General features: G+C 43.8%; 1 protein-coding gene across 1 annotated transcript in view; it reads left to right on the top strand.

Moving 5' to 3' along the window:
- THOC3 (THO complex subunit 3) overlaps nucleotides 1-15069 on the top strand; it is a 149550-nt gene extending 134481 nt beyond the window's left edge. Inside the window, exons 5-6 of the mRNA XM_069651447.1 lie at nucleotides 13479-13579; nucleotides 14349-15069. Of these exons, the coding sequence (XP_069507548.1) occupies nucleotides 13479-13579; nucleotides 14349-14512 (265 nt within the window). The 3' untranslated portion in view covers nucleotides 14513-15069. The remainder of the gene's footprint in view (nucleotides 1-13478; nucleotides 13580-14348) is intronic.
- The last annotated feature ends 12525 nt before the right edge of the window (nucleotides 15070-27594 follow it).

The following is a 27594-nucleotide window of genomic DNA, read 5'->3' as shown; positions in this document are numbered from 1 at the left end:
ATGCGGGTGATCCACTGCTTGTGGATACTTTCTTGGCTTTCTGTATACCACAGCCTAGTGTCGGGGTTGTGTCTCCCTCTTTCTCCTCTGCGCCTCACTACCTCCACATAACCTGTTAACACACACATTTAACCACTGGTGTGCAGCATTGTTTACTATTTTCTGCCCAATATATATATATATATATGTCTTCTGAGTGTGTGACACTGTAACATAGCCTGCACCCGCCAAAGAAACCAGCAAGGAAGAATAGGTCTTTATCAAAAATGTATACAATCACTAATAAGCACGCTGGAACATTCGCTTTTAATGAGGCAGAAGCATCAAGTATACTAGGCTTAATCAAAGAAATAAATTACCACCCCGGGTAGCAACCAATCGGGAACAAATAATCTTCTGCCTAGAGAAACTGATTCGCAGGGAAATCTCAAAGAAGCTGCATGCCACACTTGCACAAAACTACCGCGTCCCAAGGATACCAACGGGATTAAGAGTCTACTTAAAACCAACCCTCTGCAAGGAAGTCCCTGAATTTGTAAAAAAAAGTGGGAACAAATACTGAACAAATGGTCACTTGATTTAATACCACTCACCATCGAAGAACTGTCCAAATCGGTCACAAAGCTAGACCAAGAGATCAGTGATCTTAGTGAAGAGCTTAGTTCCTTTAAAACCAGGGAGTAATTGAAAACAATATTATAGAGTATATTAACCTATCACTAGACCAATATAAAAAAGAAATCTAACAATGCAAAGTACGCAAATTCAGGCATGATAACCTGGATCATTCACAGGACATTGTGTACTCTTGGCAAGAGTTTTACCAAAACACAAGGTCAACTCGTCCAAATAGACCCCAGACCGAGACACCAAGACAAGACACCAGTGATATAAGTAGTGAAATTCCATCAAGTGGTGAAGACACGAGGAGAACAGGTGACATACCAACGGGACAACCCCTGTCAACATCTTCAAGAACCGGGATTCTCCACACCTCCCAGATTGCGACATCTTCCTCAGTACCCCAAGCTTTTTTTGTACAAAAGACCACAAGAAGAGGGGCTAAGAAACCGAAGACCAAGGAACAAACCAAACAACACCTAGTGGTCAATCTATCTTCAAAACAACTGGCCAAGAATCAACTTGAGCTATTGAACCTAGGCTTGTCCTTTACCCCCACTCAAAACACCACGCATTTAGAAGAACGGGTGAATTTGCACAGACTGAGAAAGATGCGGCTAAAAGTGTTCTTTGACGCACAACCACCTAATGATGATCTAGTGACAACGGAATTTCTTGATAAAACCTAAAAGCTCATTTGACCCCCCCATCCAGAACAGCACGCTGAAACTTTTTGAATCTCAGATGTTGAGTCAAATAAAGAAAATCGACTATAACAAAGTCAAGAAATATATCAAACACCAGAGTAGAATCATTAAGGACTTGACAGCACCCTGACATTGAAGCCGGCAGATAAAGGAGGGGCAATAGTGATTATGGATACCACCTTCTACAATTCACATTGCATGGCACTATTGAACGACGGGGATACCTATATACCAATTAACTAGGACCCGACTCATAAAATGTCAACACTGATTGAGACGGTGCTAGAGAAGGCCCTCGAAAAAGGCTGGATCTCGGACAAAACGAAGCGTTACCTATTCAAAACTAACCCAATAACACCTGTGTTTTACGGCCTCCCTAAAATTCACAAACAACTCACAAAACCTCCATGGAGACCAATTGTTGCAGGAACAGACAGTGTGTTTGATCCATTGGCTATTTACGTGGACAAAATCCTTCAGCACATACCTCCGAGATACCACACATTTTCCGAATGTCATAAACGCCATACAAAATCTACAAGAAAATGACCTTCTGGTAACCTTTGATGTACAAAGTTTGTACACATCCCTCCCACATGACAAGGGACTAGAAGCACTGGAATGGGCACTGTTGGGAGAAAACAAGTGCAAAGCCGAAAATTCATTCATAATCGAACTGGCTAAAATTAGACTACACAACAGCTTCTTTAGATTCAATCATCAGTTTTATTTACAGGCCTCCGGCACCTCCATGGGCTCAGCAATGCCCCCCGCCTATGCTAACCTTTTTATGCATCACCTGGAATCGCAACAGATCACCTCACGTGTGGAATGGAGTACTAGACTAATATGTTTGATGAGATACATCGATGATGTGTTTGTAATCCTGAGAGGGGATACAACACAATTGGAAACCTTTCTGACATATATTAATTCCATTGATGACAGAATAAAATTTACAATAGAGATCGGAACACCGAAGATCCATTACTTGGATGTAGAACTTGAACTGAAGGATGGCATAATCATTACCAATCTGTTCACTAAGCCCACAGATGTTAATAACAGCTTACACTATAGAAGCCATCATCCAAATATATTGGAGATAACCTACCGTACAGTCAGTTCCTCTGGGCAAAAAGAACATCAGTAGAATCTACACTAACAGTACAAATGGACAAGACATCAGCTAAATACACAGAGGGAGGTTACCATGAGAGTGTAATAACAGCAGCTAAAGAGATCTGCACTCACATCAAGAGATGAATTACTAAAGAAAAAACCGGAGAAGGAAATACGATTTTTGTACACCTTGAAATATTCAAGCCGAAATCATCAGATTAACCGTCTCATAAGAAAAACCTGGAGGATTATCCAATTGGATCCCCAATTGCAAAGACTATTTCCAGAACCTCCACTTGTAGCTTACAACAGTGGAGGTCACTTTACAGATAAGCTGGTAAAAGCAGAATCGTGACCCACGCCAAAGGACATTACAAACCAAGAAATTTGGAACATTTGCATGCTTACACTGTGGAAATTGTAACAACATCACAAAAGGCGATTGTGAGACACCCGCGCATAGGGGCGAAAATCAAACGTAGACATTATGCCACCTGCGATACAAAGTTGGTAATATATGCACTGAGCTGCCCATGTGGCATATATTATGTGGGGCAGACCAGACGGAGGATGAAAAAGATGCAATGAACATGAGAGTAACATCAGAACGTAAAATGAACCATCATCACCATTTGCGAGACACTTCATGGAGAAACGCCACACCGTAGCACAATTAAGATATCAAATTTTGTAAGTGATTCAGATAGCACCAACAGGAGGAAATCATGCCAGGAGGCTAGATCAATGCAAACGCTACTGGATCGATCAACTTGACAGCATGAGCCCATATGGGATGAATGAAGACTTCCACTTAGGAACATTCCTCTAAAAGCATTATCCTCAGTTTTTGGAATAATCTGTCATATGCAAATTGAATATCAGTATAAGCCTGTTGAGGTGGTTGAGGGACCGAGTCCACCTACATGCAATCCCGAACTCTAAACCCATAGGGTTACTAACCATACATATGATACCACCATTTCAATGTAGGAAATCATATTATACATACACAGGATATAGATCTGAATTTCATGGGAGACATTGGGATATGTTGCTATAACATGGGAATTGCGGTTCCTTTACTCGCATTTAATTGGGTAACCTTAGAGAGTAGACCAGCGTCCAGCTATTTACTGCTATGTAGATGGTAAGAATCTGCAGAATAAATCTCTAATGCTGACTATGTACTGGTTTGCAAATTCTTTTTAATGGTTGTAATTAGCAATATGAATGTAACGTGCTCAATATTGAAAGATAACCACAGGTAGATCTGAACCTACTCACTTAAAGCTGGAGAACCAATAAGAAAAATCTTAGAATATATACTGTTAGATACCTACTATCTGTGTTTGTGTACACTCGTCTTCTGTTTGGAATTACCTATTAACAAACCAGAAAAACATGATTCACATGGGGAACCATACTGTCGCTATGTCTGTAATCCCACAGACATAATTGCCTTCTCCTGAGTAAACTTGAGTAGAAATATGAAAACCTCTAATGCGGTTTTACAACTAATACTGTGAGCAGAGGTGCCCCTTGCTATTATAGATACCATAATACCTTGACCTACTCTGCATTCTTCATGAATGTGTAATGGTAATACTACACAGCATTATTCATTTTGCACAGTAGTCCTAGAACATATCAGACCAAACAATCATTTCTTTTTCACTTTTTTTATTGTTCTTGCACGTACCATTGAGATTTCTCGCTCCCGAGTAAGCGCGGAGCGTGATGGTCATTGTTTACATATGACGTCATCGCGCACCCGCGTTCACACGTCATGAGTATAAACTTTCACTTTCGTCCTCCCACGATTTTTACTCGCGTGTCCGTCGCAGCAGTCTGAAGACTGTTGCCTGATGAGTATTTTTTTAACAGAGGTAAGAAACACATTTAGCGCATAATGGACTCGGTCATTAATATCCATTTGGATGAAGACCTGTTAATTAAGGGACGCACGTTCCTGTATATATATTTAGACTGTCTTTGAGCCTGGATCGCCATTAAGCTTAAGGACTTTGAGGATTGCATACCCTACGGCTACGCTACAAGCGCTAGACGATATTCAAACATCCCTACAACTCTGCAGCTAACCTTTTGAGTTAACTGCACCACTTTACCAACATGCTAGAATGGACGTCTATGGTCTATAACCTGCATTCCATTTCTTTAGGACCATCGCCTACATATCAGAAGGGACTTACCAATCCACCACCAGTATGAAGCAGGTCCCTAGGAAATAAACCCTTGAGGTAATTGCGCATTATATGAAGTACTCACCCTTGTGTTGACGTGCATCCAGTTTATCCTGAATGAGAAAGTCCACCTGTATTTTATTCCATTTTCCTTGAGCTTTGAAGTTAACGGGCTCCATTGCAGCCGTTTCAGCAGTGTGCTGGCAGCCAGGTCTTGGTATTTTTCAATTCGCTGACCAGGGAATATCAACGGCTCTTTTTGTCTGGCTGCCCTGAGGACCGCCTCCTTCTGGGCGTATCTTGTGAATGCAGCCAGTACATCACGCGGTCTGGCCTTCGGGCTCCTGTTGAGGTATCCTACTCTGTGGACCATATCTAGCTCGATCTTGTTGGGGGCAGATTCCCCCAGTAGCTCAGCGAAAATTCCCTGAACCGTGTTCCAGGTCCTGATCCTGAACCGTTTCTTGCAGAAGCTTCAACCTAATATTGACTCTCCGAGATCTGTTTTCCATATCCTCCATTCTAATCTCTAGGTTGCGCGTCGTTATATCAAGTCTTTCAATAGCCTCGCTGTTTTCCATCGATGCTTTGCCCACATCTTGTAAGCATTTTTCGATTATATCTGTTCTCTCACCCAGTTCGCTTACTTCCTGCTTAATTTCTGCCATAGCTTGGTTAATGTCTGATCTCATTAGTTGAAATTGTTCCTGAAATGTTCTTCCCAGTGAAGCCTGAAGTGAGCTCATCTCTCCTCGCAGGTCTTGGCGTGTTATTGGTATGACCCCATCTGAGCTCTCCAGGAGGGCCTCTTGCCTCGGGGATCCCCCCTGGGCAGGCCTGCGCTCATCATTCGTATCTTTGTTTACCCACATAGATGCGAGGGGGCCCGTAGTATCCGCGTGTGGCGCATTTCCTTTATTCACTTTGCCTTTGGTCTTGGTTGCCATTTTAGTGACGTGTAGACTAATAGAAAAGTCCTTTAGAACCTTTCAGGAGGTCCCACACTCCCCTATAATGCCAATCCCCAGACTATAACTACAGAGCTGGCTGAAGTAGTTGGATCCCAAAGTTCCCAGCTCAGCTTGGGAAGCTAAATAAGATTCAACTCCCTTCAGTGTCATCGTTTTTTGTAGCTTTGGTGTGCTGCTCTGCTTGACTTGCGTCGCCGTTGAGGGGGGTGGAAGCGCCAGGCCCCAAGTCTAGTGCGCCTGGAGGTCTCTGTCCATTTATTTCTTGATCATACTCTGATCGTATGGGGATCTGGGGAATGAGCAAAATCCAGCTCATCAGGCAATTCCCCCACCGAGCATAGGTGGGAGCCCCCGTTCCGCGTCTGTCCTTACGAAAGGAGCAAGCAAACTGGCAACCGGGGGGGGGGGTCGGGGGCGACCGCACGAAATAGTCCCAAATGGCAACTAAACACAGACGTGCTAGCCAATGTCTTCTCAAACTGGGGGTTCCCAGAAATACTTTTTTGTGACCCTGGAAAAGGCGCGATGCTAAGATTACGCGTCCAGGGTTCCCCAGAAGGGATCCAAGGGGAACGCTCTTCTGATGCTAGTCAGGGAGATTTTCATACACTTCCTACATCCCCACCCCCCAACCGGACACTGCTTCTCAGCATAATGATCCACAAGCTACAGCCAGGATCAAGTAACATTGATCTTAATGGCCCCAATGTGGCCTTGCCATACCTGGTTCTCACACCCCCAAAGGATATCCCTGTGTCCTCCCATGAAACTATCTTGCACGGACAACCTGTTGACCCAGAATCTGGGTACAATGCTGCACCCATGCCCTCAGAAGCTGAACTTAGCAGCTCGGCTCCTGAGGTCATAGAATCTGGTCACCTAGACCAAAGGTGCATGAAAATACTCAAGGAGTTATGCAAGCCTAACACACAGCACTGCTATTTTAACAAATGAAAACACTTTGTGTTGTGGTGCAGACCACACTTTCTCAATCCCAACGATTATTCACCAACCAATGCAGTAAACCAACTTCTCTAGCTACTTGACTCGGGAACGGCACTCTGCGCTTACCACATCTAACAGTACATCTTTGTGTTGGCAGGTGCCGCAGTTGAGGCTTTCATGGAGGGCGTCAAACTGTACCCTCCAATCTCTAATCCCACTTTTGCTTCGGACCTCAATGTCATACTCGCAAGGCTCGTGGGGGGGGGCCTTTGAGCCTGTGCACAAAGCCAGACTTCAGAAGGGTCAGTGAACTACAAGCTCAGACCTCTGTATAGTTCTGCATAAAGACAGTGGTGCTACGCGCACATCCTCGTTTTTCACCAATGTTCGTGTCAAAGTTCCATGTAAATCAAACTATAGAGCTTCCTGCGTTTTTTCCAAAATTCACCTGCAGAATGTTGTTCTCAAGGCTATGCTGTTTGAAAATATCAATTAGTGAAATAAGTTAGATCTTTGTAATGCAGGAAACCCAACGGGGATACGGACAGTGACAGTAGATCTAACAGGAGGCTTACATATCAGACTTACTTCACTAATTGAGATTTTCAATCAGCAGAGCCTTGAGAACGACCTGTGGGTCGCAACACGTGTCGGCTGTTATCTAAATTAAAGGAATCAGATTAACTTTGCATGATTGCTGAATGATTTACAATAGCTGCTAACAGAATTGTACAAGCATTGGATCAACAGGCAGAGCGTGACCAGCATCGCACCAAACTTTCTTAACATGATACTAGAGGATGGATGGCAATTTGTCCGGGACAGGTCTAAAACTGGTTCAAGGGATACAAAGCTCAATAAAATTTCAAATTATGCCTCCTCTCCCGGGAGTTTCCATAGATCCACCCCAGCATTTTGATTCCCTTGGGATCTGTTTCCGACAAATGTCTACGTCACTGCTCGGATCCCTTGGTGCTCCACCAGCTCGCTAGCAGTAGCTTCATGTGAAAGTGGAGATAGCACAATATGGTTTATGATGGAACATATTGTAAGGCTTCCCCCTCCCCCACCCAGATGTTTTAGACGTAGCAGATAATGGAGGTTATCGGCATGTTGAATTTAGTAACCTCTATAGTCCACATTTTCAGTAATTTCAGACGGATATTTGCTATGCCCCCAAGTCAGGAGGATAACTCAGGGCAATGTGTCTATCTTGAAAGCAAGTCAATGCAGAGCAAAACAGGTTCGAATCCCAGTCATGTGCTTGGAGACTGGTATCTGGTATTCCGCATGTTTGAAAAGATTAACTAATTTAATTATGCTCATCTTGATGAAAGTCCTGGTGACTACCACATTAGACTTAGCCTATACAACATAAGTCTACAAGTAGCAGAATGCAACGCAATGCGATCTTTGGTTCCCCCAACTGTTCCGTCCTCCTATAGCCAGTCGGACATGTCTGTTCACCTTCTGAAGGCAGCCACTGACAAATGGCTGCCGTGGTGGCTAACCCACGAAGCAAATGGGCAATTATGTATGTGGCTTGCCAACACAGGCTGTACATTCATCCCAACTACACCCTTTCAAAATTATTATCTTGGACCTCGTCTGCTATCCAAATACATACCAGTCAGAGTTGCAAAATGTCCTGTTCCCAACTCACCAGTTGTGTAGAGAAGCCCCCAGTAAACTAAGGCGGCTGCCTCAACCTGGATGTGGAAGCGCAAGAGAATTCCACCAGCGCTCCATTAATAATGCACTCCTGCTGCCACCATGACCGACAAAACAGCCTAAAACATTCCCACTCAACTTACATAACCTGGCAAACTGACTACACAGAGAGCCTCAACCTCTCAGGGGTGGAGGGGAATCCTGTAAGTTCGAGGCAAAACTCAATGATATAAAACTTGAGTCAATGTCTGCAAACATCTGGCTCTGGTTCCCAGCCACCCCCCACCATTAAATTCCTTGCATGCTTAACAGATCGCACCAGGCACACATCTAGACACCTACACTGCCCACGCCTACACTGGTCACTCTCCCCATCTTCCTCACAACTACATAATCCCCTGATGCAGGCGACACTGTCTCCATGTTCTGTTTCTTCTCGAACGTTCAATCACTAGCCTGTCTGTATGCAGCCAGAGATGTCTTTAACCAGGTGTACCTTCCTTCCCCCCACCTGCCGATGCTCTGCACATAATCTGGCCTGGCTATACACTCATCCCGAAGCCTCCTTGGATGTCCAAAGCCATAAAGGCACCTCGTGCCATCCAGATCACTGCAACAGGTCACTTGCAGTCTGCCTTTTACAGTGGCATGATCATCCATGACTAGCAAGAGCTGCTACTATAGCGGGTGTCTTTCCACTCTGGAAATGTAGACCAATTGTTGGACCAAGGTTTCCTAATACAACAGGCAAATCCATACAATAGACCCACACAAGATGGTGCATAGCATTTAGTGCTAGACTACAAATCCCCCCCTATGCACACACATGCTCTGGGGTACTTCAAAATCTTCACACTTCTGGTCTTTTCACTAATGTTCAAAGATGTGAATACAAAATTCTTTGACTTGTGCACGGTTTTCTTCACACCATCATTGACACATTTACCTCCAAAGAAATCCTGTTTCTCGAATTCCTCATGGCTAGAAAAGCAGTTTAGGAACTTTCTCAAGCAGACTACAGAGACTATTAAGGGTGTAATTTGTTGGCAGTATGCACATGACATATGTTGAAGAGATGATTTGAAGAACGACTTCGACAAGGTGGATGTATTCATGAAACCATTGGCTTTAATTGGATACCTATTTTTAAGAAATCAAACCTAGCTGTTACATTTTGTTTGTGTTCTTATTGCCCGCCCTTTTACCTTTTACTCTTACAGCTTCAGATATTTGTGAGTTTAAGCCATGGTCGTACATATGTGGCATTATTAGACTAATGGGTATGCATTACTTTGGTGAATGTCCATTCATCAGACTGTGAAGCATTTCTCACACACATCCTGCAGCACATTTACTATCTGATAACTTATCCTCTGTAAGTTATGAACAATTATAAAGATTTATTTTAAAAGGCCAGACAAGGGAATAGGGTTAGAGGTTTTATTAACAAATGGGTGGAATTTGGGGCCGAAATAAAACAGTTGAGGCTGTATTTGGCCAAATGTTAGATGGCTGTTCTCCAGGCTGAGGTAGTGATTCTGCACAAGCACAACTTAAAAATACATTTAAAAAAAGTCTCTTCGGGGAATAGTGTTCAACCAAAACCTCTACCAGTTCTCAATCAGGCCAGGTCTCTCCTTGTTGCTTAACACCAATACCAGTAAGCAGATAGTCTCAGGCTTCATGGTCTCATGAATCCTCCTCATATTTAGACTCTATGCAGGTTTCTAATGGCCCCTTTGGTTCTTTCAGCTTTGGACTTGGGGCCTGTCGTGTTGAGAGGCCAGCCTTCCAGCAAGAATCGGAGCCACTGCGTGCCTTGCAACTGCTCTAAGAAAAAGCATAACAATATCATACGAAGTAAACAAAACAATATTAAAACATGTATCCTATACAAAAACTACCTTTAAAATTTGAATAATAAACAATTCGATTTGAGGTAAGAGAATCAATGAAACAATTATAGATCCTCTCCATACAAAATACATTGTGCAAATATCTCTATGCAAACTGCAATGTGCAAAAATGCGTTCCTTTATACTTGGAGCGAATATCGAGATGGTCATAGTTCGTCATTGGCACAAAAAGCAAAGCAATGAAGGTGCATGGTAGAGGGACTTCTTGCGAATAGAAAGATAAGACTAACCTTTTTATACAATTCATGGGAACCTGCGTTTCTCAAATTAATGGCCATAAATCTTAAATAACAAGATTCGATAACATCACCATATTGCTAATCCACATTTCTCTTCATAGATTTTTTTTAATTCAGTTTCAACAATTCGAAGCAGCTGAACTAGGTCAAAGATCAGAGGTTTGAGTTCCTAGCATCATTCTGGCCCGTAAGTAATCGTACGAGTCCGCAAATGCAGGATTCACAAATTTGTTCAGATAAAGCGTACGTGGAACCTTAAAGTGAGGACATTCCAAGATGAGATGTTTAAGAGATTCAACAGGGCAGTTGCAAAGAGGGAATCTGCAAGAAGTGGTAGAAATGATGTAATTGCTACAGGGCACTCTTTTCTTAGTATTTGTATTTCTTTATTTGTAGAGCGTGCCGGGCCCAGAGGCATCTGGGGCTTTGGTTTTTGTTACAGGCATGTGATACAGTTAGGTACAAGGATATAATACATAATGCTAATAATTTCAAAATATACAATGTGGTAGATGCGGCATGTGATGTATTTTACATTTACAGTGTACAAGTATACTACATGATATTGTTAATTACAAAATATACAGTGAGATAACTGAAGAGCATGAGGGATATGCATAAATGATTGTACAAGAAAGTACAGAGTATATGCAGGAGCAGGTTGTCGTAGGTGTGGTGGCAAACTGTGCAGACTAAACAGTCGGAGGGTTGACAGGAACTGCTAGCCACGATTTTGTCTTGATTTTAAAGGAGTGGAATGAGGGTTCAGATCTCAGCTAGTTGGGCATGGTGTTCCATAGTTTGGAAGCTAGTGTGGGGGAGCGGGACCCACCCGCTTTCTGTAGTTTGAATCTAGGCAAAACAAGGCAATTTGTTTTGCCTATATTCAATGTTAGTATGTTTAGCATATTCTTTAAAAGTTGTATATGTGCTTAGCAATTCGGTAGAAGAAATCCAGTCATATATATATATATATATATATATAATTTTTTTTTCCAAAGCCTGGACACTGTGTTAGATCTTTGTGTGTAACACCCAAATCCAAAAATATCTCATTCATACGTTTAATAAAGGTGGATAAAGATTTCAGGACATTTTGTGAGGCTATAGTATTAAAATCAAGATATAAGGAGTTCTTTGGAGTTCCAAGATCTTGGCATAAGTACATAGAGATTGCCATTTGAGGTGGCTTGCCAAAGATAATGTACCAAATTCGTAGCGAATCACCGCATTTGGAATAGACAGAGCCAAATGTAATGTAGTTTTCATGAAGCGTCCTTGCAGCATATTAACACATTCATAGATATCAGATAGGCATATGTCTGTACAGTATAAAATAACCACCTCTACTTAAGAATTCAATAAGAGGCAAAATTGAATATTTGCATACATTTTTAAAATTCAGCCTCATTTGTGAAAGGAGGGGTCGATTTTTTTTCATTTAGTACATTTGACCAATACTAAAAGGATGAACAGCTGCTCTAGTCTGGTCCGGATTCTCACTATGCCTCTGCTCCTCCATCTCTCCCAGGGTTTTGGTTCTCACCCACGTACAACACTTCACCCAGCGTCTTGCCTCAAATGTTGTTCCACAGCACTATTTGGCTGTAAACAGTTGTAGTTTCAGTTCCACCACCTCCTTCTCACTCATGATCTCCTATCTCACTTATGATGCATATTCTTCTTCCTACTCCAACAATATTCCACTTGTCTCCCGCCCTTCCTTAGTGCTGTGTTCCTCCACCTCCCTTCTTTAGTTCCTTCTACCCCTCCTGCTTCAACACCTTGATATTGCACGTTCCACCTCTACTTATTTCTATCACCGCCTCTCCAGTGTTTTGACACTCCCCAAACTCTCAACAACCCTTCCACCAACTACGCATCTTTCCTCTCTCCTGTTCTTTTCATGCCCAGCTCTAATCGGTGTTCTCTCACCAGCCATCTGTCCTTCCTACCTTCTTCAACCATTTTGCCATGTTGATGTGAGGTCTGGGTTCTCCTCCTTCTACTCCTGAGTCTTTCTCTTCCCAGCACGCTGAGATTTTGTATAACCTTTTTTATGTATTTATCTTCTCCCAGCCGCCTCATGATTTCTTTTTACAGGAGTCTGAGTCTTGCTCCTCCCAGCCGGCTGGGTCTCCGAATACCCCACTTCTAGGATCGGTCCTTCCCCAGCTTCTGGTCTCCTCCCTACCCCCAGCTTTATGGGCCTGTCTTCCAGCTTGCTCTTGTCCTCATCGCCTTCCTTTCTAGGCTTCTCACCTTGCCTCCAGCCCCAGCTCCTGTTCTTCTCCAGCTCCTTCTGGACCCGGCCAGCTCTGAGTGAGCTCTTCATTCTAATTCCTCTACCAACTGACTGAGACATTGGGATCTTATAGGTGCTTGTCCCCAATGTCTTGCTGGTGTAATGGGACTCTTGTGGCACCTGGGATGGGGATTGGTTGTTGTGCTCTGTCCCTGGGGCTAGCATACAGCCTTGATATTGGATTTGGCTCGTCCCTGCCTTTTGGCGATCCTCCTTTCTGTTTGCTCCACCTGAGCCTGTTTTCCAGTCCCTCTTGTGTTAGGTGGTCCGTATATGAGAAGCTCTTGCACTCTTTCATTCGTATTGCATTTCTAAAAAGTTTCCTGCTCGGAGTGTTTGGATAAAACGGAGACAATGTCATACCTCCTTCCCTATCAACAGTATGTATTGCGATGGAAGACAATCGAACTAAGGTCAATGCGTGACATCACACGCATTATGTAATGACCTCCTAAATGAGACCATCATGAGCTAGATGTACATGGAGCACATGGGAGCATTCTTATGGGAAATGAAGTAGCAACATGGTCTGTCTTCACATTCAGAGCAATCAAAACGAAGAGACCACATGCTTCATTTACACATTAAAGTGGTTTTAACAGCTCCTTCGGTGTAGAGCATACGTAAATGAGTAGGATTTAGAGGTCCAAGGTGAATAGCCATGAGCAGTTCTGCCATAAAGCTGTGGTTAGATGTCTTTTGCAACCAGGCGTTGTTCGCTTTCAGCTTCATCTCACCAGTTGTGCGCCTTGTAACTCATTGGTGTATTCTTACTTGCAGACTTGACTGGCCGGTGAGAACCCTGAGCTTCAGTCACGATGGGAAAATGCTGGCCTCTGCGTCGGAGGATCACTTCATCGATATCGCACTGGTCGAAACGGGTATGCTGCACATTGTTTCCTTGTGGAGTTACTGATTCATAATGACTAAATTGGGGGGTTTCTTTTAGGGGGGAGGGAGCTAGCGAAAGAATGGCGTGTGTGTGTGGCAATGGGAGATATCCTACCCAGGGGTGGGGGAGGGGTGCAAATTACGCAGAGGCAAGATTAGTTGATAGAGCCAACAGCAAGGCTAGTGATCTGTTCAGTTACCCAACAAATGGACACTGCTGTTGCTTAGGAGGGGTAGTAATAAATTGTTTCTGCCTCATTTAATCTGTTACTCTTCTGGGGTTATCGACATGTAACATGTATGTTAGTATTTATTTTTTGTTTGTGATTGGGGGGGAGGGGTGCCAGATAAACATTGTTGTTTGCTGCATACTGTCAGGGACTGCCGCTATTAAGAAATTTGCTGAACTGCAGGCCATGATATTACAGAAAAGGTATATGCAACAAGGGTAACATGGTGTGCGTTTGGCAGCATAGAAAAGATCGTTTCACAAAGGATGTGCCTGCTCAGAGTCACGAATGGGTACCCATAGTCTCTAGCAGAGTGCACTGTTGGCCAGTTTTTAAATATTTCAGTATACCCTTGTGGGGCATTTTGAAAGTGTTGCACTAGACGGTACAATGAGAGCGTGCTAGGTATATACTATACTGGACTTTATTAAACACATCGTTTTTTGTAAAGTTCTGTTAGCACTTTTCTTTATTCATTTGATGACTTGCTGTTGCACTTATTGCCATTTCATCTTTTTAATGACTTCAGGTGAGAAGCTGTGTGAAGTTCAGTGCGAGTCGCCCACCTTCACAGTGGCCTGGCACCCCAAGCGCCCCCTACTGGCCTTTGCATGTGATGACAAGGATGGAAAATACGACAGCAATCGGGAAGCTGGCACGGTCAAATTGTTTGGGCTCCCCAATGACATGTGAACTTTGGATATGTGGCCCTCCAAACAGGCACATTGTGGAAGTTGGAAGACTTTTAAAGAGCTTTTCCTTTGTGGAAAAAAAAACTGTTAGAAATGGGCTGGGGCAAGTTGTTCCTAGCGTCTTCAAGCGTCTGACGTCAGTGATCCTTACCTAAAGGATTTTGAGCTCCTTGGACTGCATTTACCATCAAACGGAAAGTGTGCAGTTCTGCAATGGACTTTATCCAATTAGCGATCCTGTGCTTGAAAGGGTTTCATTAATTGCGGATTTCGAGTGCACGGCATTGGGTGCTTCGCTTACGTTGCCATTGCTTGTAAAAACCTGCTCTTTCAAAAAGTAGCCTAAACATCTTTGGTCCAACTTGCAGCTGTTCAGTGGGAGCATGGCCATACAATGCCGAGTTGTTGGCATTTATTGCACTGGTACTTAATATGCGTTGACTCTTGTCCTACTGCTGCCAAGAGGGACCTTATGAGGTTCTGCAGGAAACAGATCTAAAACATTTTTTTTAAAATTGTTTTTGGACACTTTTGATAGGAATAAATTGTTGAAAAATTGCTTGTTGTTTAATGGGCTGAGTGTATTCTTGAACGACAGCGCCGTTGGTATTGAGTGTATTCTTGAACGACGGCGCCATTGGTATTGAGTGTGTGATCCTTGCAGCGGTACACATCTGAATGTGATTTATTGTGTTATACATGAGGGGCAAGCCGTCATGCTTGCTTCACAGGCGGTCTCCCTACTTTGCCATAAAAACATGTGACTCAGTGGTGTAGGCAAATCGGACTCTGCCAAAGCCGCCCTTTCCAGTATGTCTCAACCCTCTGCTAATGTTGCATTCCAACACCATATCCTCACCACTCCAGGTAACACAATGCCATGTTATATCCATCCCTTCACAAGGTGTAGCAACCAAGAAGCAGTAGCTCATCAGAGTTTTTAATGCCATTTCCTAATTCTGTACCATTTTAACTTGTGAAATCCATTGTCACTTTCAATAAATAGACCAAACGAGCCTCTTTTCTCCCACTAATGATATCCATGTTGACTTGCACTTTCCCACACACCCTTAAAACTAGCCCTGACCAGTCAGGATGCCAACGACATGGGGTGAATCCCGTGGTAAACGCATGCGTTTTATGCTTTGTGTTCAACAGTATGCCATTTTCCTCTGCACCCTGCCATCCTCTTGGGCTTGCTTGAAACCCTCACCAGAACCTTTTTTGCAGCAAATGGGCCCTCATTTAGATGATGGTCTTGTTGGCTTGCGTGTCTTTTCTGTGACAACGCCCCACCCCCACGTGCTCCGCTCCAGTTTGGGTCCTTTATCTGCTGCATAGTGTGCAGTTCATCCACTTTCCCTGTGCAACTCTTTATCGTGCTCCTGTTTTTTGTACCGTGCTTGATTCCCATGTCCGTTTCCACCGGGTGCTAAAAGATAAACCCGTTCAGCCCTCCCCAGGCTTTTGTTCCACATTAGTCTGATAATGATACCAATCACTCATCACATTTTGTTACATCTCTGATGACCTTATCATGAACTATCTTCCTTCCCCCATATGATGGCCTTTTTTTTTGTACGTACTTTGTTGCTTTTCTATGGAAGTATTTGAAAAGATGACTCGTTCCAGAAAAAAACTTTCACATAAAGCCTACTTGCAAAAGGCAGAGTTGTATGCAAGTCTGTTCTTTGGCAAGTGACACCCTTAGTCCCCACCCTTCTCAGTGATCGTGTACTTTTGGGACCTAAGATTCAGATGCTACCCATACAAAGGTTTATATCAAAATAAACACAGCCTAAACCAATCGACAAACTTACAAATTCCAAGACCGCTAACATACAAAAATCTCAACTAAGCCATGTCCATTTCTAGAAACATTGACGGTAACTCAAAATTACATTCTGTTAGATGGCCTGCATCTTGGGGCACCAAAATAGTAAACGTTCTACAATCTACTGAACTGTAGCATCAGCTCATCAAGGAACTCTGTTAGTAGCCATGTTGGGGTGTTTATCTTTTTGGTTCTCTGGCAGTTTCCTTGAATGATGGTATTTCTAGTTCTCTCACGAGAGGCAGTACGACCGATACGTTTCAAAGTGCTCGACCCAGACAGCAATCAAATCTAATACATAGCCAATCTTCCTTCAGAACAATTCCGCCTTCAGTGTTTTAGGAAATACAGTGAGACTGTCCATTTTCCGAGTGTTGGGCAAAGCAAGCGGTTTAGATAATCTGTCAGATTCTAACTGGGACACAACTTGATTGATGGGGGATGGCAATGTCTGTCATTTTTCCAGGTGGGGAAATGTCATTAGAAATTGTGTTCTGTTAAAGGTACCACACAGACAACTGAACATTAAAGTCGATAACTGGATGACCTACTAGCCAAATTTATTGGCAGGCATGTAATGGGCTGATTGCACAGTGAGCGAAGTGCTCGTCCTGGATATGGGTGTGCAGCCTGCTGTGGCCGATTCCAATTCCGGCAGGTTCACTCAACCCTTCATCCTTCTGAGGTCGATAAATTGAGTCCCACTGTGTGGGATAATAATGCCTTCTGTTATTTCAGCGCTGTGAGACCTCTAGGTATGTTGTGCTATATAAGAAATGCATTACTGGATATTTGTTAGGGGAATGTCACATCATGACCGACCAATAAGAAGCAAGCCAGTTAAATAATTGTATTAGTTGATTGTACAGACCTCTTTATTGTGAAGCTGGCTTTGGGATTTAGTTGCACCCTAGATGTGAACAGAATGCACTATGCCTTAACTGGTCTGGAGTGTGAGGGGAAAGCTAGTAATGCTAGCACAGGTGTGGGTGGCTGAGTGCACGATGTTCCAGAGACCCAGACAAATTACGTCTTGGATTGAAGTGGGAATGGACTTTTTTTTTATCGGAGTTAAAGCGAAAGTTGAACAGAATTAAACTGGTTCCCTGCTGTTCAATTAAGGAGATCAAATGTGCCCAATTATAAAACTGCTTGTTTGGATTCCTAATGCCTAGTTTGATACAGAATTTAGAAAAGCTAATGTGAAGTTTATACTGCCCTCATGTCTTCGTTTCTGGGAAGGGAGAAATGGAGATTAAGAAACGATATGAATTGCTTTTAAAATCGAAAAAAGGAGACTATGTTAAACAACCGACGTGCATACTTTCCGCAGCGTAGAGGCTGCAGGTGCCCACAGGGAGTAACCTGAATTGGACAACCCGGTCTTCCCTGGAGAAATAGATCAAACATTTTTATTAGCCCTTTTGTCTGACGCCAACACGTGTTAGAATCTGTCTGAAAATTGTATAGTTTCTCCTTTGGTGACCGAAATATGCTGAAAGCTAGCCGTCTGCATGCTATATATTGAGAGATGTTGGTTCACTTACCAGGCTGGTGAACAGATTTTATGGTGCAGGAACAGCCTGGGCTAATGTCGTTACCATTCAGGTGTACACAAAGTGACACATTACAAACTCTTTTCTGATATTCTAGGAGGGGATTTTACTAGCCGGATGACTTCTAGATTGGCATAGTGGGCTGAAAGAACCCACTGGTTTCTGGTAACGGGCAGGTTTCCGTGCAGCGTTCTCTACGGTTTACAACGCTTATATTCGCTATTCTGATGAGAAAAGTATACCAAAGGGAGAGGTGTGAATTTGTTTGTTGCCCTGGATGTGCATCATCATTCACTTGATACTGTAGCTCATAGAAGCCTATTGGAGAATGTCAGTAGCATTGGGGTCCCAGACTGGCTACTGATTCAGCTTGCTTATAGCAAGCAATGACTGTGTGCTGTGGAGTAACAATCACGCCAGTCGTTTGTGTTGCTAAAATGATTATTCTGCGGTTGGTATTGCTAATGGCACCATTTTCTTCTTTTTTTTTTCTTTTCTGGTGTTGAGAGTAATCGAAGGGGTGTGAAATTAGATCCTAAAACAATGAATGTAACAAAATACTGGGCCCAATTGAATGCTGATGACTGCATTGAGTGATCTCACCCCAAGTGGCCTACAGCAAAGTCTGGCAGCAGCTAGGGATTATTTCGGGGAGTATAAATTAGATTTATGCTTCCAGTTCAGGGCACAGATTTTGAAGTGTATAGCTTTTCAGGATTAGTGTCCTCTACAATTTGACATGGCGCTGAATTGTAGGGGTCACGCGTGCTGTACATTTGGAAGCACTGCAATTTCTTGAGGGTAGTCCTCGTTCCTAGTTTATTACCAGCATGTGGAATACATATTGAAGTGAGTCTACCTCTGGTCTCCAACCAGGCCCGTGCAGCATCCTTAAGGTTCCTGTACCAGATATATTTGGCTGTTAAATTGAATGTGAATCCCTCCAAACTGCTCTCAGAGGTGTGATGGAGATTTGATTGTGATGCTTCATCCCCTCTTCCAACACTTTTTGCTGGACTTCTGGACCTTTTTCTTTCTATCCTGAATGGGTGGAGCCTTTTCCCACTCATGCCTTCTTATTTGCTCTGCCTTTTGGAACTCTTATGTGCTTTACCTTTCCTATGACATCTACTTTACTTTCATCTTTCATCCATATATCTTTTAAGGCATCAGTGTTTAACTTTTGTAGCGCGCAGCTCCTTAAGGGCAGTGTTGCTGGGAATATTTGGGTTCTCCTTTAATATTCTTTCTTTATCCTTACTAACTACAGTTTGAAGGATAGAGGGATACTTTGTAAAAAACGTTTTACTGTGAGAGATTAGCACACACCACATTAGGTCGAGTGCTAAGGAGATACCTAGTATCCCCCTTCTCTCTGCTCCTGTTACATTTTAGTCACATAGGCAACTCTATAGTTATGGCTGGTGGCAGTGAACGTTCTATCAACTATTGTGCTATTTTTTGCCGCAGACTGTATTCAGTCTCGGTTGTGCACAATATGGTCCCCTATGTTCGCCATTTCTATCGTGGTTATTTGTTAGCCCTTCTACCATTCTGGGAGGCAGAGATGTGTGTGTTTTGCCTTTGGCAGGAACCCTTGGGTGTCCCCGCCTAGGCTCTAGTGTGTCTGGGCAGACAGGAAGTGGGGGAGAAGTTATTGACTCCCCTGCCTTTGTCTGCCTAAATGGAAACGGGGGCCACTTGGGGGCTGGCTGTCCTGATTGGACAGCCACCCACCCCTTTCTGTAAACTGCTGAGAGATTGCAGAGAAGTATGTGGTGCAACTGAATAAAATGTGAGGTTTCTGAGGTGAAAGGCAAGTCGACCACTGGAACTGAAGTAACAGAAGCTGAAATGATGACCAGAGACGCCTGCAGACCATTCCAATCGCTGTGAAGGGACCACTGCTGTTCTAACCCTGTTTTCTAATCGACGGAGCTCGGAAGAGGACTGCTGGTGGGACCAACCAGCCCTGAGACAAACTGCAGTTTGAGCCGTCTCCCGAAGTGCTGTGCCTTTCCAGATCTGCAGACGGCCAATACCAGCAAACCTCTGACCCATTTGCAGTGCAACATCTTTGAGAGGCCGACTACTTCCAAGTCTTTGCTGAACTCTAGGTGAACCTCGAGACACGATCCGACTCATCCAAGTCCCCTGACCAGAGTGCAGGACTCCGTAATCGAAGGGGATCGACCAGGCAAATTCTGTCCTTTGTTGGTGCTTGAGCAAAGTTGCCAAAACTGCAGAATAACCTCGGAGACCAAAGAAATCTGTGCCAAAGGCCCTCTCTGGAGATTGCGCCTGAGGCACAATTATAGTTCTTTTTAACACGCTTAATGCCGGGATGCTTTCTAAGCGTGACACTGGGATTCGAACCAGTGTTGCTATGCGTTGTTTTGCTTCGAAGACAAACGCGTTGCCCTAGAGTTATATTTCCGCCCTAATTCAGATTCCTTCCTTTTGTCACCAGACTGAGGAATCCGGAGACCGGGTCTGTTGCAGCTTCACAGAGGATAATCCAGCTACAAGCATTTCTTCTAACCTAAGGTACTGTAGGGTGAATGGTATAGCTTACCTTATACCGAGAAGTCACTCCACCGTGTTGGAGTGCGGGAAGAGGTGTCCGTGGTGTCCACTCTAACCCAAGCTGCCGGCTTGTGTCCCTTTAGTGAGTCATTTTGCAAAGTCTCCATCATTGATATGATTGTTAACTTACCAAGTTTCTTTTCCTAGAGACCTAAAAGTATCCTAGGGAACATTTGCTGTTCTGGTGCGTCTTAAGACTTTGATCCACTTTGAACTGACTTTTGCAGTTAGTTGGGGATTGAACATTAAACACATTAATTTGCCAAGAAAGTGTCTCTAGAACATTAAGCTCTGCTACTGTTTGACTTGCCAACCTTTTTCTTTCCTAAAAGACTTAATCTGTTTTTTAACTTAATACAATTACTGTATATCTTTGTCACAACGCGTGCGCGGTAGTACCGATAATATGGTAGAACTGTCATTAGTGTCAAACTCTGTAACAATTGTACCACGAGCAACTACCATTGAAGCAATGGCTTTTGAAAGTATTTTTAAGAATTTGTTGTGATATTTTAATGCATTTCTTGTGTAAATATAATTCATATATTTTAATACATTATTTGTGTGTTTCTTTGGACTACTGTACTAACTGGGTTCAGTGTACTTACCTACAGCTCACATCTTCCTCCTATGATAAGCCTGACTGCTCTGCCACTTACCTAGGTTCCTTGAGTAGTACAGACTTGTACGAATAGTTGGGGACCTGTATGCCGAGGGCTAGTTTTATGAAGTCTTACCTCAAGTGGACTTTAGGAAAACTCCCATAACAGGAGGTCATGCAGGATTCCTCTGAAATAATATGCGTGGTTTCAGCACATTAAAATGTTAAGTCATTGGTGCTACTAAGTATATATTGTTCACACTACCAACAAGTAAATGGAAGATTATTAAGGAAAAGTGTTTGCGGAAGCAGACCCAGGGTAGTCAACTGGGTGAAGGCCAATAAATACATCTCTTTAAAAATATAGTGGCAGGTGAACAACCCATTTGTGTCTGAGGCATATTTCTTGTATGCAATCTGCATATTGAGAGCGGGTAATCTCGGCCTTGTGTAGGAATCTGTTAAAGTTGCACTGGAGGACATGGAGAAGAAGGGAATGAGATTGTTGTTGGCAGTATTGATGATTATTTCACTTTTTTCTCTTCCGTTAAAATGGTAGGATTGAGACAACAGTATATTAAACCGTATTGCCTTAAATGTGGAATTAGAAGTTCATTTGAGCCCATAGAATTGATGCTGCAGGTAAAGAACAATGAGAATGATGTGGCAAATCGGAGGCGGTATCCTTAAAAGCGTAAGGCTACTTCAGTGTTTGAAATTGCTAGGAGCGATTTAGCTCATGGTTGACCCTTGTGGATCTGCTTAGAGCACATGCTCTGCATAGTCCGACATCTAGTGGTAGTCGCAGAGTATTACAAGATTTGTTTCCGAAAGTCAAACGGATGTCAACAGGGCATGCTAGTAATACTATCCCTGGTGTGATGTGTACTGTACCCATGGTCCTGCACGTGTCAAGGTCCCTCAGCTTGTTTTTCTGCCATTGTGATTGGTCGTAACTTGTGGAGTTCCTTCCAGGCTGATGCCTTCGACTAGTTAAAAGTTTATCCGTAGACTTCTTTCTTTATTGTCCGCTTTTGCCGCAGCGTCATCCAACTGCTTGACTGCCTTCAACGGACCACTTCTTCGACCACTTGACTGAATTGACAACCAAACGCGGCTTTAACAAGCCTCATTGGGCTTCGTCCCTTACACTAGGGAGATAGTGGGGAGGTCTTTCCTGCTGACTTCTTAGAGAATACATATTCTGTCACCCATTTTTCCTCGCCTAACTGCCCTTTCCATTTATAATGGACAAAACACCATTTAAACTTTGCCCAAACTGCTATAGAAAATACGGTCTCCCTAGGGATCACCCTGAAAAGCTTTGCAAGTCCTGCAAACCTTTCTGCCCGAAAACTCTCAAAAATCATTGCACCAAGTGCTGTGCCATCCACACAATGCAGGCCGAAGCCTCCATCGATGCGAAGGATGACTTCAGTGAGGGCAGTATGTGTCCTTGGTGATGCCGAGGGCAACCAGGGTTTGTCGGAACCCCATGTGCATGCTCCCAACTCCAATAAGCAGGCCGGTGGCTCTGTGACGGAGAAGACACCTGGCGGCCTTAGCACGCACGCACACGTCCAAAAACATTAAGTGCATAGGCCACATTTGACAAAATTGTCGAGCGTTGAGGCCCATGCGGTGCCTGCAGAAAAAGCCTGTAGATCTTCCCTGTCCTCTGGGACATTGCTTATGCGACAGGACTCCGAAATGGCACTCATTCGGTTCAGACACCGTGCACAAAAAGGCCCTCCTTTTGTGTGCCGAAAAACAGGCGGCGAAAGGCACATCAGCGTCCCTTAAACATATGCTGAAAATGCAAGAACGGATTAAAAAACCTATCCCTGCTACCCTGTTAAAACAAAGACAAAGAAAAGTCAAATTCCTAGACTCCTTTGTCCTCCAAAAGCATACAGGTTATAGATTCTTCCTCCCCTGTAGACAAACTCTCACGGGTTATGCATCACAAGGACCAGGGTTCTCAACGCTCTTCCGGATACACTCAGGGCAGACAGTCTTCAACTTGGATCCCATCACAAGGACAATCTACCTCTTCTAGCTTTCAAAGAAGAAATAAAAGATCTAGAGGAAGAGGCAGAGCCTGACCTGGGAGAGGGTCCACCCCTCCCAAACAATGATGCACCGCTGCAGGACCCCTCCCATGCCACACACTTCACCCACGCATGGGAGGGGATGACGTCAGACAAGTGTGTGTTGTACACCGCAAACTGTTACAAAGCCACCCAGGACACAAAGATGATGCCAGAAGAGCGGTGCATACTGTTGGAAGAAGTCAAGACACTGCTGGAAAAGGACTCCATAGAGACCGCCCCAGCAAATCAGGTAAACAGAGTATTTATTCAACATACTTTCTTGTGCCAAAGAAAGACCTTTCCATGCACCCAGTACTACAGATGTGCCCTGCGAACAAATATGTCAAGCCCCAAAAGTTTCACATGACCACGCTTCAAGAGGTAATCCCCTCTACATGGCAGCATTGGATAGAAATATACATACTTTCATATTTCAATATGCTCTGCACACAGGAAATATCTGCGTTTCAAAATAACGGCAGTTCACTACCAGTGAGAGATACTACCCTTCGGCATCGCCTCAGCTCCAAGAGTATTCACAAAGGTGTTAGTGGCAGCACACCTTCGCAGAGTCAGTCCCCTTATACCTTTGTGTGGACGACTGACTAATCACCAGGGAATCTCTTCAAATTTGCAAACAAAATGCACAAAAGACCATAGACCTTTACAATTTGGGCTTCTCCATCGAAAAAATCAAGTCTAGTCCCCAGCCAGATAAAAGAATCTCTGGCAGCAATTCTAAAAACAGGAGCTGGCTTTCCTGTCAAACGAGAGAGTACAAAACATGCTGTTGCACGTACCTCACTACAAGGCCGGCCGCCAGATAACTACACCAAGCAATGCGCTTGCTTGGGATGATGGCCTCATGCATTCACCCAGTGCAGGAATGGTTGGTGAAACAGTGGTCTCGGGCAAGCGATCAGTGGGACGATCCAGTGGTGGTTTAGCTAACCCTGGTACAGGCTCCTCGCTGGTGGACCAGGGCCAACCTGATAAAAGGAAAACCCTTATGCGTTGTACCAGCACAAGCGATCCTAACTACAGACGGCTCACTCGCTGGGTCGCCGGGTGGGGTGGGGGGCTCGCTTCCTTCACCACACAGCCTTCGGCCAGAGGACACGCGCTACAATCCAAAGACACATCAACTTCCTGGAGCTTTTGGCAGTTCTCAAAGGTCTTCAGGCCTTTCAGCAACCTCTTACAAGTCAAATAGTGCAAGTCCTTACAAACAGCACCACTGAAATGTTCTACATAAACTGGCAGGGAGGCACACACTCTCTGTCCAAGCTATCCCCAAAAATATGGAAGTGATACTCAAGCAGAAGATGCTCCTAACCTCTCAACACGTTCCAGGGGAACTCATTTCTCTGGCAGACACTCTAAGCAGATACTCTCTACCAGAAGAACACGAGTGGCAACTAGACCAAGCTATCCTAGACGGAATATTCTCACAATGGGGTCATCCCCCATTAGACTTGTTCGCCCCAAGCCTAAAAGCACAATGCCCAGACTTTGCGTCCAGGTTTCCCCAACCAGGGTCCAAGGGGAACACCCTGTGTATGAAGTGGTCGGGGAAACGTGTTTATGCTGCCCAACACCAGATACTATTTCAATAAGTGGAAGAGAATTGTGATATGGTGTGGGTCACAAACCCTAAACCTAACAGAATATTCCCCAGCGAACACTGTACATTACATGCTTTACCTACTAGACTCCGGCCTAGTTTCCAGCGGCTCGTCCGCTTTCACCACTTCACAAAACAAGGTGTCCTATTATTTAAAGCATTCATGGAAGGGGTAAAGAGGTTGTACCCTCCCATTTCTAACACGCCACCAGGTTGGGATCTTAATGTCGTGCTCTCCAAGCTCATGGGTCCACCCTTTGAGCCTATGCACAAGGCCAGCCTGAAACATGTGACTTAAAAAACTACATTCCTAGTAGCCATCACCTCTATAAGACAAGTCAGTGAGCTATAGGCTTTGTACGTACAATACCCTTTCTTCATAATCTACAAAGGCAAAGTTGTCCTCAGAACACATCCTAGGTTTTCACCTCTAGTGCGTTTGCAAAATGAGCCAGAAAAGATGGCGTTGGTGCGTGGCCATCTTGGATATTAACTTCCATTTAGCGCAATGAAACAATAATGAAAGCCTACGTTTTTCTGGGCACAGCAAGTAAACCTGTATTTCTGCTGCGAAGACAAGGTCACCTATTTATGTCAGATGACCGAGCCGGGGAGAATAGTTATTGTATTGTCTGCCGAAGGACAAGCTAGAAAGGGAGTCGGAGCACTCTGCAGGTGCAGTGATAAAGGATAGTGGGAACGACGGCAAGGAGGGAAGATGTTTGTTTTTTTTGTCCACTTCTAGCTGGAATATTCCACTCTGTTTACACCTCATACTTATTGCCTGCTCTTCGGTCGAAAGCAGCCCCATACGAGACAAGGTTTTTCCTCTTGGAATATAGAGTTAGAATTTGGACTAAGCAGCATCTTCAGTCGTGATCATAACAGTGAAGCATTTTCTCTTTGTTTATATATAACCGATAGTTTAGTTTTTCTTTCTGTACGTTTTAATTCAATAAAAGGCCTGTAACGCGCCATTTTTCTTATGACTACTGTGTGAAGTATATTTCTTTGGCTATCTTGAGTCCAATAACTATTTTTCCAAGGATCAGGAGAACGTACGTACGAGATCTCCACAGGTGACCGTGATAAAGCAAAACATCACCTAAATTAATTTCAAAGTTCCATGTTAATCAATCCATAGAACTTCCTATCTTCTTTCAAAATCCATCTAACTCGGCTGAAAGAAGCCTCCACACACTTGATGTATGGGGGGGCGGTCGTGTACTATGTCAACCACAAACCCCTAAGGAAAACAGACCAGCTCTTTGTTTCCATAGCACCTCGGAGAGAGTGCGATCACATTTCAAAAAAAGCCATCTCCACATGGATAGTCAAGTGCATACAGCTCTCCTATTCCCTGTCCAAAAGAGTTTTACCTTTCACTCCAGGGCTCACTCAAACAGAGGTACTGGAGCTACCTTAGCCTTCATTGCAAACGTCCATCTAGACGCCATTTGCAAAGCTGTTACATAGTTCATTCATACTTTCACACAGCATTATTGCATTGACACTCACTGTAAAGCAGATTCACAGGTGGGACAAGCGGTTCTAAAACCTCTATTTGCCACTATACCTTCTCACATCCCATCTCCTTCTCTAGATACTGCTCGCTTATCTATGCAGAGCATGTGATCTAAGCACATCAGAAGGGATGCATTACTCATCGTAATTGTAAATTTGATGCTTGTATCTGCTTATATTCACCTGCGCCCACCCTTTCCTCCCCTACTGGAGTCGAAGGCGCATAGATGTTTTATCACAGTTTCTGCTTTCACATCTGTACTCGTGGTACACTTCATGCAACCTCATGTCAGAAACAATCTGAGGGACCTCAACGCGTGAAAAATACATGTCACACTTGGGATAGTATTACTAACACACCCTGTCGACGTCTGTTTTCGACTTTTGAAAACAAATCTTGTAATACTCTGCTACTACCACTAGATGTCGGACTATACAGAGCATATTAATCAAAGCAGATATAAGCATCAGAAATGCAATTAGGGCGAGTAATGTATCCCATATATAATGGGTAAAATGTTCTAGTTTGCATCTCATATGGGAGTTTAATTTGTGGTATATAATCACTCCGGCTTTCCCAGAGATGGCTCTGGTTTCCTGGGATATGACAAATACCAAGCAGCTGCTTCTGGCTCCTGCTTGTTATTTGGATTTGAACCATGCACCGCTGCCATTTTCATGGTCTCTAGGTGCTCTTGTGTATTAGAAAGCTGGCCGGAAAGGAAATGGTTGTAGGGGGGTAGTTGGCCTCCACTGTTGGTACAATCAGGAGGAACTGGCATCTTTGCCGGTGCGTTCTGAGTTTTCCTTTCCCATGACGGCTGTTTCTAGATGGGTGGCCTGACTGGGACTGCCAGGGTTTGTTGGTTCTGGGTGTGGTATATCAATGTGAGAGGTGCAGCATTTTGAATGTTGTTGTGCACCAGTATTTGTTCTAGCTGTACATTGAGTCCACGAGTAGGGGAGTGTTGGCCGAATCAGGTGGTTGAAAGCTGAAGTTGGTTGGTTGGTATGTTTGTATAGATCAGCTGGATTGGGTTATATTAGTGTATTTTAGGATGCCTTGAATATTGGGTTTGGACTTTATGCTATGGTCTCATCACTATATGGTGCTCTTTAGTGGTGGTGTCCATTGTTTTGGAGGGGGAAGTGCTGGCTTGGGCTTGCTCATCTTGTTTGGTATTCAGTTGTGGTGTTTTCTGAACAGACCTGAAGTTGTTCTGTTCCTTGTGTTTTTATTTTGGTGTGTAATGCTTGTTTGTTCA

The sequence above is a fragment of the Ambystoma mexicanum genome, chromosome 3p (genome assembly GCF_040938575.1).
Source record: "Ambystoma mexicanum isolate Mex_15411 chromosome 3p, UKY_AmexF1_1, whole genome shotgun sequence".
Lineage (NCBI taxonomy): Eukaryota > Metazoa > Chordata > Amphibia > Caudata > Ambystomatidae > Ambystoma > Ambystoma mexicanum.
The sequence above is the reverse complement of the archived record's forward strand: the minus strand, read 5'-3'. Positions and strand labels throughout refer to the sequence as shown.